We start from the raw sequence: 13,356 nt of genomic DNA, 5'->3' as shown, positions 1-13,356 counted from the left end.
AAAAAAGCATCCAAGGGGCACCTGGGTGGCTCAGGCCACGATCCCAGGGTGCTGGGATAGAGCAGGGCTCAAGGGGGGGACCCTGCTTCTCTCTCCCTCTGCTCCTCCCCCTGCTTGTGCATGCTCTCTCTCTCTCAAATAAATATAATCTTTAAAAAATTAAATTAAAAAATAAAAAAGCATCCAAGTGATAAAATGCTGCTAGTCCACAGATGACACTGAGTAGTGAGAGCCATGCCCACAACCATCAGCAGGTGGAGGAGTTAACAGTGGCACTGGTTCCGGGAGGTAATTAACACAAATATACCCCAGGCTGGAGAGGAGCGGGAGCTTGGAAGCACATGCCCAGGGCAGGGCTCAGGTCTGGCTGGGACTCCATTGAAGTCACAAGCTCACTCATAATCAGTCTCTTCATCTGTGTGCTTTTTTTAAAGGATAACAATAGCACCTTTCTAAAAATTATGTGTATCAGGTAGGATAATGAATGAAAGCATTTGGCACAGTGTTCAGCACATGATAACCCGTCAATAAACGGTAGCTACTTTTATTTTTTGTGGAACGACTACAGAAAAATGGCTTGAGAAAGCATAAACAGAAAAACATCAATCAGGCTGCAACACTCTAAGATTTCAGGACTACATTACAATAATTGCTGTATTACAATGTGAAAAATAGAACCACTGGGTTGCTTCTATTTATGGAATAAATTTTGCCTTTAAAATCTAACTGGCTTCATATTAGACACGTAATACCTGTTAAATTAAGTATTAAAAGAGCTCATTATTCAAAAAATAGGCAAAACTTTATTTTGGTATTATAAATACCTCAAATGCATCTTGTGAAAAATTAAAATTAATGTTTTCAATCTAATAAGGAATGTATATCACTCAGTGATTCTTTCATAATTAGAAGTCTGAGTTTAAATCTTATCCCCTTACCCACGTAAGATTAATAAAATGGATTTAATTGTAAAGTACCTCCTTTTCCCCAGTGGCTTCCAGGTTTCTGCTCTTAAAAGCATTATTTCTTTTTTTTTCTTTTTATTGCATTTGCGGTAGCAGTATTTTACGGACTTGTCAAGAAGACAGAGAGAGCTGTTAGATTACCGATAGGACACTGAGTACCCAGATGCTCCCCTCCTTACAATATAAACGGATAGATAATGCAAGGATGTAGAAACCCCGTAGCAATCTGTATCTGGTTATTCACATACCTTGTTTTCTTGACCTGAATGCTGCTACTGAGTTTCTCCAGCACATATTCACCAGTGTCATGATTAATGATAAGTACACAGTCTTTCTGATAAGGCCGTTTGTTCCCCTTGAACACAGTCATTGGTGGTGTAGATCCCTAAATGCCACAAAAGTATACTAAAGTATAAGATGATCAAACCAGACACACCCGTTATGAATATCAAAACTGAGTTTACAAATGACTATCTCATCAAATCTGTATCAGAGCTACTCAAATAGAACAAAATAAACTGATTTCTATTTTAATTCCTCTGACTTCCTAGGCAAAAAGAAAGGGGAAATAATAATAAGCAAGAAACTATAACTGTGCCACTGCTTCTCAGGAATCGAGAAAGGTAATATAAATTTGCAAAATTACTGTACATTTTTCTAAGGACTCAAGTTGTGTTACAAATAATGGCAAGGTGTGAACTGATAAAAATAGATTAGCCATTACTCAATATTACACTGAGTAGAACTTTCACTATGAAAGTAAAACCAGTAAGTGATCTCTGTATTTCCTTGTAATTTCAGAGTCCGGGGTTTCCCCTCAGGCCAATTAACTAACAGAGCATTCTCTAAGGGCAGCTCAGAATTCTGCTTGGCTCAGAGTAAGTGCCTCATGCCACTCATCTGCCTAAACCCTTCAACTGCTACCCTGTTGTTCTGAGATCAAAGAATAAAATCTTTAAACCAGACAACTGGCCCTTCTGCCTCACCCTGGACCACTCAGCCCTCGGCTCTGCGGATTCCAGAGCAGAAGATGGCTGGCCTCTCTCAGATCCTCAAGCTCTTTTTTGGCAGGGCTTTAACAACTCTTCTGCCTGCAACATCCTGCCCTTTCTTCTCATTCAATTACTCAACCTTTGAATCTGCTCAAAGGTCACTTCCTTAGAGAAGACTTCCCTGATTTTCTAAAATAAATGCTGTTTTTTATATTTATTTAATTCCAGACCATAAGCTCCCCAAGGGCAAGAAATATGCTTCTGTAGGGGCGCCTGGGTGGCACAGCGGTTAAGCTTGCCTTCGGCTCAGGGGCGTGATCCCGGTGTTATGGGATCGAGCCCCACATCAGGCTCCTCTGCTATGAGCCTGCCTCTTCCTCTCCCACTCTCCCAGCTTGTGTTCCGTTTCTCGCTGGCTGTTTCTATCTCTGTCGAATAAATAAATAAAATCTTTAAAAAAAAAAAAAAAAAAGAAATATGCTTGCGTTGCTTAAGATTGTATTCTTAGTGCTTAGTAATGGGCCAGCACCCAGTACGTGTTCAATTAATATCTGAAATAAATAAATAAATAAAAATTAATATCTGACAACTATAGGTTTAATCCCTTGTGTAGAATCAAAAACTGCTTGGCTCTTTGACTCCCTATTCACAGGGTAAAAACTTAAGAGTTGGAAGGGACCTTAGAGACCATTTATCTAACCCCTTCATTTTACATCTGGCAAACGAAGATCCAAAGGGAGATGATGTAACCTGCCAAAGGCAACAAGTAATGAAATAGCAGTTGGAACTGGCAGACAAGTAATCGTTCCTCAGCGTGAAGCTTCTTGTCCAGAGCCTTTTCATTCTATCACTGGTTACCAAGAGCTCATTATGTTCCAGCACGGGACTGTGACATGCAATGACACATGTTCATTAAGAGCATTTTGTTTGATCCTTCAGGCTTTCTGATTACAGTGTTGCCTTGGGCAAAGCTAAAAAAAAAAATCTCTCTGCAAGGGATCTCAATCTAGCTTTTAAGTGGGTTCCTCATCCCTAAATGAGCTGACTGTTCTGATCCTCTGGTTCTTGCTGGAAACTTTCAGCCTGCACTTCAGCTTTTGCCAGATATACGCAATATGTCAGTCCTGCCTAACTCCTGACTTGCCTGTGCCACACTCCTCAACTGCTGTTGCTATAAATCAACAGAGCATCTAGGGCTTTGCTCTTTGGGGGGAAAAAATGCTACGCAGATCTAGAAGAGGGGCTAGGTATCCAGATAGGAACATTGTCTACTTCGTAGCAAATGGGAGAAAAGAGAGCTTGGGGAAAATGGAAAAGAATCATTTTTACTCAGGCACCTGGGAAGCATGAATTCCACCCAACCCCACCCCCAAAATTCCTCTTTCCCTTACGCTGGAACTTTAGAAATCTGGAGGCTTTTAAATAGTAGGAAATTCAAATGGCAATAAATAGAATGAGGATTTGCTGTGATTTCAGTGCATAAACTTACAGGGATATGTGGCAGTGTAATTGTGACTTCATCTCCTTTGCCAACCTGAAGTTCTCCTTCACAAGAAGTATCTATAGATGCTGGCTTAAAGTCATCTAAAGGGAAAAGCAAAAGAGCATTTATCCACCAAGTTACTTATACTAAGCCTCCTAGGCATTCTTACTTAAATATTTAAATTTTTTTGTTATTCCAGATAAATGAAAATACAAATCTAGAATTAAAAAAAAAAAACTATTTCATTGTGGAAAACCCCACGTATACAAAAGCAAAGAGAATAGTACAATGAGCCCCTGTGTACTGTCACCCAGCCTCAATAATTACCAACTCAGGGACAATCTTGTTTTATCTATACCTCCCACATACTTTTCCTCCCATCCCCACTGGATTATTTTGAAGAATAAAGAAGCTAAAATTCATATGCCATTTTATCAAGCAAAGATACTCCCTTCTCCCAAGTGACAGATGAAAATTAATGCCTTATTATCCATAAGGTGTTTTATCAGGGTTGTTGTGTACAGGACCAAAAGCGACAGAGCATATTAATAAGATTCTGCAATGGTAAACCCTAAATGCAACATGAAAGGCCACAGTACCACATAAGCTGATTTCATTTTGCATAAAACTCAAAATTAGGATTTGCCACACTCATGTTCCATAGGCTTAACAAAAATACTCTTGTGAAAGTACAGAGCAGATGGTTGAACTGTACCCCCAAAGGTTAATCCTGCCCATATCCCCCAACTGCTGCTGAAGTACAACGTGAACAGCCATCTTACTCCATTCTGACATACACTGGCCTCAAACTGCAGATCGGGTGCGGATGTGAAGCGTCCCAAATTCCAAATTCCACATTGCCCTTCACGCTATTAAACCATCAACTTAGGAAACTGCTTAGGAAATGATGCTCTTATCACATTCCCAATATCCTCCAAAAGAGCCAATCTGCTGTCAGTAGGAGACACAGTAATGGTATGGCAAGTGACCACAGAATGATGGAACGTCATTATCTAACACGCCCTCTTCCAATGTGTTGAGTCACATTTATTAGCTCCTTAGACAAAAACAAGTCTTAACCAGCATTAGCACTCCAAGACAGGAAACCAGGAGCCTGTGAATCACAGAGGGATGCTCCATCAGCCCATTCCTAACAGCCAAAACTTTACCCAGGACATAGAGTGGACGTGCCCTCCCTCAAAAGACAGAGTCTGTAATCATGCAGAAAAGGACGGTCCAGCATAATGACTATTTGGACATTCTTCATGCCTCCTCTTCTCTGCCTCCAAACATAGCTCAAGTTTAATTTATTCCAGGCTCACGAATTCTAATTTTATTCTTCACCCACATGGCACTTGGGACTGAGTTAAAGTCTGGGTAGTATAGGTGACCTCAAAAGGCAGCGGAGTCAAACGAGCCACGGAAAGCTGGAGGGGAAAGACTGATGGAACGCACAGAGGATGCGAATTCTCTGGCTGCCGAGGGGATGAAGCGCAGACTCGGGGTGACCAGAACGATGACGAACGAGGAAAGAAGGCTAAGGGAGACAGAGAGGAAAAGAACGGAATAGGAGGGAGTCGATGAGGCTCATGAGCAAACGGGAAGAGTCCTTTAAACGTGAAGGACCATGCAGGGTCATCAGAAAGGGGAATGGATTAGAGGGAGAAGTGGAGTCTGACGTGGGGTCACAGTCTTTCCGTAATAAAGAGGGGTAAGTTTCGCATAAGGAAAGGCTGGGTGAGCGGATGAAAAAGAAAGGGGCCAATAGCTTTCTGAAGAAGTATTTGGGAACCCAAGACAGAAGAATAGTTGGGAGTGGCGAAGGGTTTGGTTTGGGAGTGAGTTGGGAAAAGGGGGGGAGGACTGAGGTCCCGGAGGATCTGGGGTAAGAGAGAAGGGAGCTGACGTAGGCAGGGGTTCCTGCGCCTTGGAGGGCCGAGGGACGAGGAAGAAGACGGGTTGGCAAGAGGCGGGCGCAGGGGCCGAAGGGAACAGAGGGGAGCGCTGGCTTACAGCGAATGGTGTGGAAAGAGGCCCGCGGCCGCTTCTCGAAGCTCTCCCCGAGCCGCAAACAGTGCTCCTCGCGGTCCAGCAGCGGGTTCGCGGTCCCGTTCATGGCCCTGCACGAGCCTCGCGCCTGGACCTGCACTCTCCCGGCGCGGCCGCTGCCCAAGCTTCCCGCGCCAGTGTCCGGGGGAACGACGCTCCCTGGACAGCGCTCCGGAGCGCTCGGCGAGCCCAACCCGCGCCCACCCGGGGCCGGAAGCAGATCCTCTCCTCCGCGGCGCTGTAGGGCAGGACTGCGCGGAAGCAGGGCCGCGGGACTTCCGGCGTCGGGGAGGGACCTCTGGGTTCGTGGCGGAAGTGGCGGGGGCGGTGCCATGGCAAAGGTTTCCGCCGGGAGAGGTCCGCGAGGCCGGTGTGTCCCCGTGCGGCGGCTCCCCGACTCGGCTTCCGAGGCCGGGGCCGGGCTGAGGGCTGAGTGCGTCCGGCCCTACCCGTCCAGGTGATCAGTAAGAACTGACGACGGTGAGCCCGAGCGCGGCGAATTAGATGGACATGGGCCTGAGGGCCGGTCTGGCCGGCTCTCCGCAGGCCCTAGCGGCCGAGGCGGCCTAGTTTCTCTCGAGCGCCCCAAGCCCGACGGATCCTTCCCTGCGCGTCATTGGCCTCTTCTCCTTTACGCGTTAATGGAGAAGCAAGAGCCTCAGCCCCTGGAAAGAGACGCCCCCTCTGGTTCGTGAGACAGTTTCTTGGGAGTGCGGTCAGAGACTCAAGCCGCAGGACTTAGCTTAGCCTAATCCCACCCCCACCCCCCCAAAGTGAGTCTCTGATCTTTGGGAAGTGATGACCCGACTTGACCACCCATCGCCAGTTCAGGGAGCTCTCGTGGTGTTATAAGTCGCCCCTTTCACGGGCCCCGAAAATTGATGAGTATTTTCTCCTTAAGGTTTCTCAGTCAGCTCTTGGGCGTGTCCTTTTTCTGAACTAAACCTATCGGTTTAGTCGACTTGTTCTGGTTTGAACTAGAGTTTGATGCCTGAGAGCGCTGGCCACTGAATGTAAGCCCTCTGAAGGTAGGGACTATGTCTTGGTCTTTGTGACCAACCTCTTGTGTAGTGGGCCAGTTTTGTGGAGAGTCGGCGTCTAGTAACCGGTGAATTGAACTGTTCGGTGAAAGAACTGTTCTAGAACCACTAATCCAGCGTCTTAAAAACTTCTAGAACCACTAACCGGAATCTCCCCTTTTTTCCCACAAAGCGCCTAGTACTGCCTGAGGCTTGAACCCAGCCTGAGAAACCACATCTGAAAAATCGTGCTTATGTCTGCAGTATCAGCTTGGATTCCTCAGGTTATTCAGGGATGGATTATCTTCAGCATTGTTAAATATATTAGCATCAGTTTAGGAGATGGCTTCTTTGCAAAGGAAAGGGCTGCAAGCAAGGATTCTCAGCTCTGAAGAACAGGAGAAACTAAAAAGAGATCAAGCTTTGGTGTCTGATTTTAAGCAGCAAAAACTGGAGAAAGAGGCTCAGAAGAACTGGGACCTTTTTTACAAAAGAAATAGTACTAACTTCTTCAAAGATAGACACTGGACCACCAGAGAGTTTGAGGAGCTCAAATCATGTAGAGAGGTAAACTAATATTGTACCTTATGTGAGTTGTTTTTCATTTAAAATGTGAAGAGGATGGGGCGCCTGGGTGGCACAGCGGTTAAGCGTCTGCCTTCGGCTCAGGGCGTGATCCCGGCGTTCTGGGATCGACCCACATCAGGCTCTTCTGCTATGAGCCTGCTTCTTCCTCTTCCCACTCCCCCTGCTTGTGTTCCCTCTCTCGCTGGCTGTCTCTATCTCTGTCAAATAAATAAAAAAAAAAATCCTTAAAAAAATAAAAATAAAATGTGAAGAGGAGTGTTTATTGCATTCCTGTGGGGAATGTGGGGTAGAAACTTTAGGAAGCCTGTCAAAATGCTTTGTTCCTTAGAAATACACTGTTTGGTTTCAAGTAGTTTTAGCAGTTCCTGGGTTATATAATCCATAGGAAAGAGAGCTTTAGTAGAGATTTTCTATTAAACCCAGTCTGAAAGTCATAAATATTAATTTCATACTGGGTGACTTCAGTGACAGATGCAGCTTCATAATAAAGATGATGAACACATTACATGACCCTTTTCTAGAACTTCAAATGTGTTCTGTAATTTAAGCCTTATAATAACACCGTCGAGGTAAGCATCATGATTATCCCCACCTGCTGGTAAAAGTGAGGAACCAAGCTGTTTTCAGTAATTTGTTCAGTGACAGAACACAGGTGACGGGAGGAGTCCAGATTTGAGTGTAAGCAATTTAGTCCCAGAGCCTGTTTTGTTAGCCATTATGCTGTGTTTTCACCATACCAAACTACCCAGTCTTGGATGACCACAAGTGAGGTGTCTGTATCAGCTTTAGGTTATCAGTTCACTTGTTTATTGTCGGCTCCCTGGGGGTAGAGACCTTGTCTCTCTTGTTTTGAGAGGTATTCTTGTAGTTTGCTTTCTTTCTCTATGATCCAGATGTAGCATAGTATGACTTTGGGTTCTCTTTCCTTAGTTTGAAGATGAAAAATTGACTATACTTGAAGCTGGCTGTGGTGTTGGGAACTGTTTATTCCCACTTTTGGAAGAAGATCTGAATATCTTTGCCTATGCCTGTGATTTTTCTCCAAGAGCAGTTGAATATGTCAAGGTTGGTGCTCCATCATATATTCTATTGTGTTGCTATTTTCTTAGATTTCTCTGACTTGCCCTCTCTACCCATTTGCCTCATTCCAGTCCTCTCTTTGAAGCTAGCCAGCTGTGATCACCATGAGTATGTTTTTCCTGTTTGCATACATATATAGTACTCACAAAAACAGCTTTATTCAGAAAAGTAGAAAGAATTACCAAAATGACACCCAGATACTTAGACCCAGATTTACTGATTGCCAGCATTTTGCCACATTTGTTTTATAGACTTATTTCTTTGCTGAGCTATTTTAAAGATTTTACTTATTTATTTATTTAGAGAGGAAGCGCGCGCATGCGCGCACACACACGCGCGTGTGCAAGTGTGGGGAGGGGGACAGGGAGAGAGAGAGAGCTGCTTAAGCAGATGCTGTGCTGAGTGCAGAGCCCTACAAGGCGCTTTATCTCAACGACCCCGGATCATGATCTGAGCTGAAATCAAGAGTTGGATGCCTAACTGACTGAGCCACCCAGACGCTCCAGCTGAACTGTTTTAAAGTATAGATGTCAAAACACTTCCCTCCTAAATATGTCGTCCTACATATTAAAAAAAAAAATAAGGGTTTTTCCTTTATGACTGCAATACACTTACTATATCTAACAAAAGTAACTGTAATCCCCTAATGTCACTAATACCCAGTACAGATTCAGATTTACTTAAATAGTCCCAGGTGTCTTTTATAGCCGTGTTTCGTCAAGGACTACATCTTATACTTCCTAATGTACCTTAGCCTAAAACATTTCTGCCCTTCCCCTTGACCTTTTCCCCACTGGCATTGAGTTTTTGAAGAGCAAGCCATTTTCTTATAATGTGGCCCCACATTCCAGATTGGTCTGATTGTTTATTCAGATCATTGTTCAGCTTGTTTCTTTATCCGCTGTGTTTCCTGTAAACTGAAAGTTAGATTTAAATCAGGTAAAATATTTTTGGCAAAAATACCATAATAGGTGATGTTGTATCTTTGATACTGCATCCTGTCCAGAGGCATTAATGTCTGGTAACCTCACTATAAGTGTTGCTAGCTTTAGTTTTGATCACTGGGTTGAGGTGGTAAACTACCTAATTCCTACCTAAGATGTACCCTCTTAAGGGGTACAAATATTTACCTTTTGCTTTTAACAAATATGTGGGCGATACTTTGGCAAATACCTAATTTTCCATCAACCTTTAACCGTCTTAGCGTCCATTAGAAGTTTTGTTGTTTTTAAAGATTTTGTTAATGTACTTATTTTGGAGAGAAAGAAAGTGTTCAGGGGGTGCTGGCAGAGGCAGACAGGGAAGGAGAGGGACAAGCTGACTCCATGCTGAGCATGGAGCCGGGTGTGGTACTGATCCCACGACCCCCAAGATCATGACCTGAGCCAAAGTCAAAGAGTTGGACACAACCAACTGAGCCACCCAGGCTCCCCTAGAAGTGTTTTTGATAGTACTATAATAGTAACATAACATAGTGCTATAACTACACTGTACTATAACTTGCTTTCTTCACTCTGCATTGTATCTTACAGAGTTTATCTTAGTACATGTAGGTCTACCATATTTTATCTGTTGTAGTGTTCTATAGGATGGATATACCATACTTAAACAATTACCCTGTTAATATTTGTTTAAATCACTTCTAATTTTTTACTCTTACAAATAGGGTTAATCAGCATTACGCACTGCTCCCCAAAACACGTGTGTATACTTTTCTATATGGTGATGGGAGAATTCCTTGGAGAGAAAGCATTTAAATTTTAATATTTCATATATATATTTTTTAATTTAATATATAAATTTTAATGTATAGCTACCATTCTGTCTATGCCCTCAACATTTTTTTTTTAAGATTTTATTTGACACAGAGCATGCACGCACAAGTGGTGGGGGACAGGGAGGTGGAGAAGAAGCAGGCTCCCCACTGAGCAGGGAGTTGTGGGGAGGGGAATATAGCTTAATCCCAGGACCCTGAGATCATAACCTGAGCTGGGGGCAGATGCTTAACCAGCTGAGTAATTCAGGTGTCCTGCCCTCCCCATTTGATATCAGTCTTTTATATCTCCCAATCTTATGTGCAAAAAGTAATATTCCATATTTTAATGTTTATTCCTTATAAATGTAAATAAGCACTAGTTTTTCTTGTGATTGTGAGTTCCTTTATTCCACATATATTTATGGAGAGCCTCATATGTGCCAGTTTTAGGGGATTAAGTGGTAAATAAAACACAAAAGAACCCTCAGGTGGAGTTTTTGCATTATGGTATGAATTGTCTGTTCATAACCTTTGCCCATTTTTTTGTCATTTTCTTATCTTTAGGGTGTATTCTGAATATTCTGTTAGATTTTTTGCAAACATTTCTAATTAGCATTTATGGTATTGACTTTTGACAAAATTTAAATTATGTGCAAATTTATTAATCTTTTCCTTTTAGGGTTCTAAGGTTTTATGCCTTGTTTAGGAGTTCTGTAACTGTCTGTATATTTTTTTTAAGTTTTGGTAATTAAGTTTTTTAATCTGGAAAAATTTGGGCCATTATTTCTTCAGCTCTGTTCTCTCTTCTTCTGAGATTCCAATTACATATATGTTATATTATTTACTATTGTCCTACAGCTCTTGGATGGTGTTTTGGGGTGGTTTTTTTTTTTTTTAACTTTTTTTCTCTTTGCATTTTCAGTTTGTATAATTTCTTTCATCCTATCATGAAGTTCACGGATTCCTTCTAAATCAGTAAGCTTTGATGAGTCTTTCAGAAGCATTCTTCTTTTTGTTACTATGTTTCTTGTTTTTAGAATGTCTAGTTGATTCTTTTTGTAGTTTCTGTTTCTCTGCTGAAATTACCTATCTGATCTTGAATTTTGTCTTTTTCATTAGAGTCTTTAATCACAATTATTTTAAATGCTCAAACTTTAGTTTCTGGATCTATGTCATATTTGAGTCTGGTTCTGATGATTGCTTTTGTCTCTTCAGACTGTTTTTTCTTACCTTTTCTATGCCTTGTAGTTTTTTGCTGAAAGGCGGATATGTTATATACGACAGTGGATACTGAGGTAATAAGGATTTGTAATAATCTAGACAGGAGTTGAGCTGTGTTTGAAATCTGTTGCTCTAGTTACCTGTGAGGCTTATTGTTGCTATGGACACCAGAGACTTTAGACTTCTCTGGTGACTTGGTTCATGTCTCCTTTTTTGGCTTTGGGTCTTCTCTGTACTGTTCCTTGTAAAGAGCCTATCTCTTGCAGCTTTCCCAGCTGCAGTCCACTGTTGTTATTAGCACTGGACACTTGTTGGTAAGATGCGGGAGAAGGGTTTGTTACCTCATGTTCTGATTCTCAGTTTTTGAACTGTATAGTGGGCCTGTGCCTCAGGACTGTGGTCTTCACAAGTATTTCGGCTGCTCCAGGACTAGAGCTTTTCTCTCCTTTCCCTCCCTCAGGAGGTATATACCAGTGTCGTCCTTTCTGGTGTAGAGGCCATTCTCCCTTCAGATTAAGACTAGGTTTGGGGCACCTGGCTGGCTCAGTCAGAAGAGCATACAACTCCTGATTCTGGGGTTGTGAGTTCGAGCCCCACATTGGGTGTGGAGATTACTAAAAAAATAAATACACTTAAAAAAAAAAAGATTAAAACTAGGTCTGAGCAGAGTAATTTCCTTCCCCCAGTGGCAGTGGTATTCCACCAGTACCCTAAGGCTGTAGGCCTCAGATGACCTTTCCCCTGCATTTTAAATCTTTTCTTCCTTAAAAGAGATGAGAAAGGCCAGCAACAAGATGGAGCACCGTCCTGTCTGTGAGAGCTCCATGATGTTCCTAGAGGAAACACCTACGAAAGAATGGGAACACCCCTGTTTCTTCATCCCCCAGGGGCTTCACACTATAACATCCACACTCAGTCTCCAGCAGTTTATCAAATTTCTAGTTTTATCTTTCCATTCTGGAGGCTTCTGCCTCAGGTAAGCAAATGCTTAGATCCTGTCTCTCCCGGAAGGCACTTGTCTATCGCCATATTTTGGGATGGCTGGTGGTTCTTTGTCCTCTGTTCTTTGATGGGTTCACAAAAAAGTCATTACTTTGTTGTCTCTCCATCTTTTTTCTTATTATAAAAATGGGAGTTGGAACGCCTGGGTGGCTTAGTTGGCTGGGCGTCGGCCTTCAGCTCAGGTCATGATCCCCAGGTCTTGGGATTGAGTCCCACATCAGACTTCTTGATCAGAGGGGAGCCTGCCTCTCCCTGTGCCTGCCACTCCCCGTGCTTGTCCTCTCTCTCTCTGACAAATAAATAAAATTGAAAAAGAATGGGAGCTACATTTTCATACCTCTACATCTTAGAACTAAAACTAGAAGACTTTTAATTCATCAGGGTACCCAATCATCCTTTAACATAAATAAGTATAGAACTAGTTGTTCAAACACAATAAATCGAATAAGAAATTCATTTTTCTTCCTTGATAATTGTCACCTTTATTATCTATGTTTTTTGATATACTTGCCATCTTTGTCATATGCAATACTAAATTCCTCTATATAGAGGGGGTCTGTTTTGGGGACTCCGTTCTGTCTCAGGGATTTATTTGTCCCCATTCTCAAACCTCATTGTTTTAGTACTACATTTTGTAATATGGTTTGATGTCAGCAGTGTACCTTCATTGTTCTTCAATTTAAAAATTGATTTGGCTAGGGGCGCCTGGGTGGCACAGCGGTTAAGCGTCTGCCTTCGGCTCAGGGCGTGATCCCGGCGTTGTGGGATCGCCCCACATCAGGCTCTTCTGCTGTGAGCCTTCTTCTTCCTCTCCCACTCCCCCTGCTTGTGTTCCCTCTCTCGCTGGCTGTCTCTATCTCTGTCGAATAAATAAATAAAATCTTTTTAAAAAAAAATTGATTTGGCTATTCCTAAAGATTTTTGCTTCCAGATGAATTAAATTTGCCTTGTCCATGGATTTATAGAAATCCATTGGGATTCTCTTGAGATCGCGTTGGATTTAGAAGTGGAATTATGGGGACGCCTGGGTGGCACAGCGGTTAAGCGTCTGCCTTCGGCTCAGGGCGTGATCCCGGCATTACGGGATTGAGCCCCACATCAGGCTCTTCTGCTGTGAGCCTGCTTCTTCCTCTCCCACTCCCCCTGCTTGTGTTCCCTCTCTCGCTGGCTGTCTCTATCTCTGTCGAATAAATAAATAAAA

At 42.8% G+C, this 13,356-nt stretch overlaps 2 protein-coding genes across 10 annotated transcripts in view; one reads left to right on the top strand and one right to left on the bottom strand.

Moving 5' to 3' along the window:
- EAF1 (ELL associated factor 1) overlaps positions 1–5,854 on the bottom strand; it is a 48,139-nt gene extending 42,285 nt beyond the window's left edge. Inside the window, exons 1-3 of one of the 6 annotated variants that reach the window (XM_002915344.4) lie at positions 5,454–5,854; positions 3,447–3,541; positions 1,214–1,350 (exon numbers count right to left, since the gene is read on the bottom strand). In XM_002915344.4, the coding sequence (XP_002915390.2) occupies positions 1,214–1,350; positions 3,447–3,541; positions 5,454–5,823 (602 nt within the window). In that variant the 5' untranslated portion in view covers positions 5,824–5,854. The remainder of the gene's footprint in view (positions 1–1,213; positions 1,351–3,446; positions 3,542–5,453) is intronic. The other 5 variants (XM_034663682.1, XM_034663683.1, XM_019795432.2 and 2 more) reach the window with 5 other exon arrangements.
- The window catches only part of METTL6 (methyltransferase like 6), an 18,417-nt gene continuing 9,690 nt past the window's right edge, over positions 4,630–13,356 (top strand). The window contains exons 1-3 of one of the 4 annotated variants that reach the window (XM_034663691.1): positions 4,630–5,151; positions 6,702–7,075; positions 8,027–8,161. In XM_034663691.1, coding sequence (XP_034519582.1) covers positions 6,851–7,075; positions 8,027–8,161 — 360 coding nt within the window. In that variant the 5' untranslated portion in view covers positions 4,630–5,151; positions 6,702–6,850. Of the gene's footprint in view, positions 5,152–5,807; positions 6,177–6,701; positions 7,076–8,026; positions 8,162–13,356 lie in introns of those variants that run through there. The other 3 variants (XM_034663690.1, XM_034663689.1, XM_034663688.1) reach the window with 3 other exon arrangements.

This window comes from Ailuropoda melanoleuca, chromosome 6 (genome assembly GCF_002007445.2).
Source record: "Ailuropoda melanoleuca isolate Jingjing chromosome 6, ASM200744v2, whole genome shotgun sequence".
Taxonomy (NCBI): domain Eukaryota; kingdom Metazoa; phylum Chordata; class Mammalia; order Carnivora; family Ursidae; genus Ailuropoda; species Ailuropoda melanoleuca.
The sequence above is the reverse complement of the archived record's forward strand: the minus strand, read 5'-3'. Positions and strand labels throughout refer to the sequence as shown.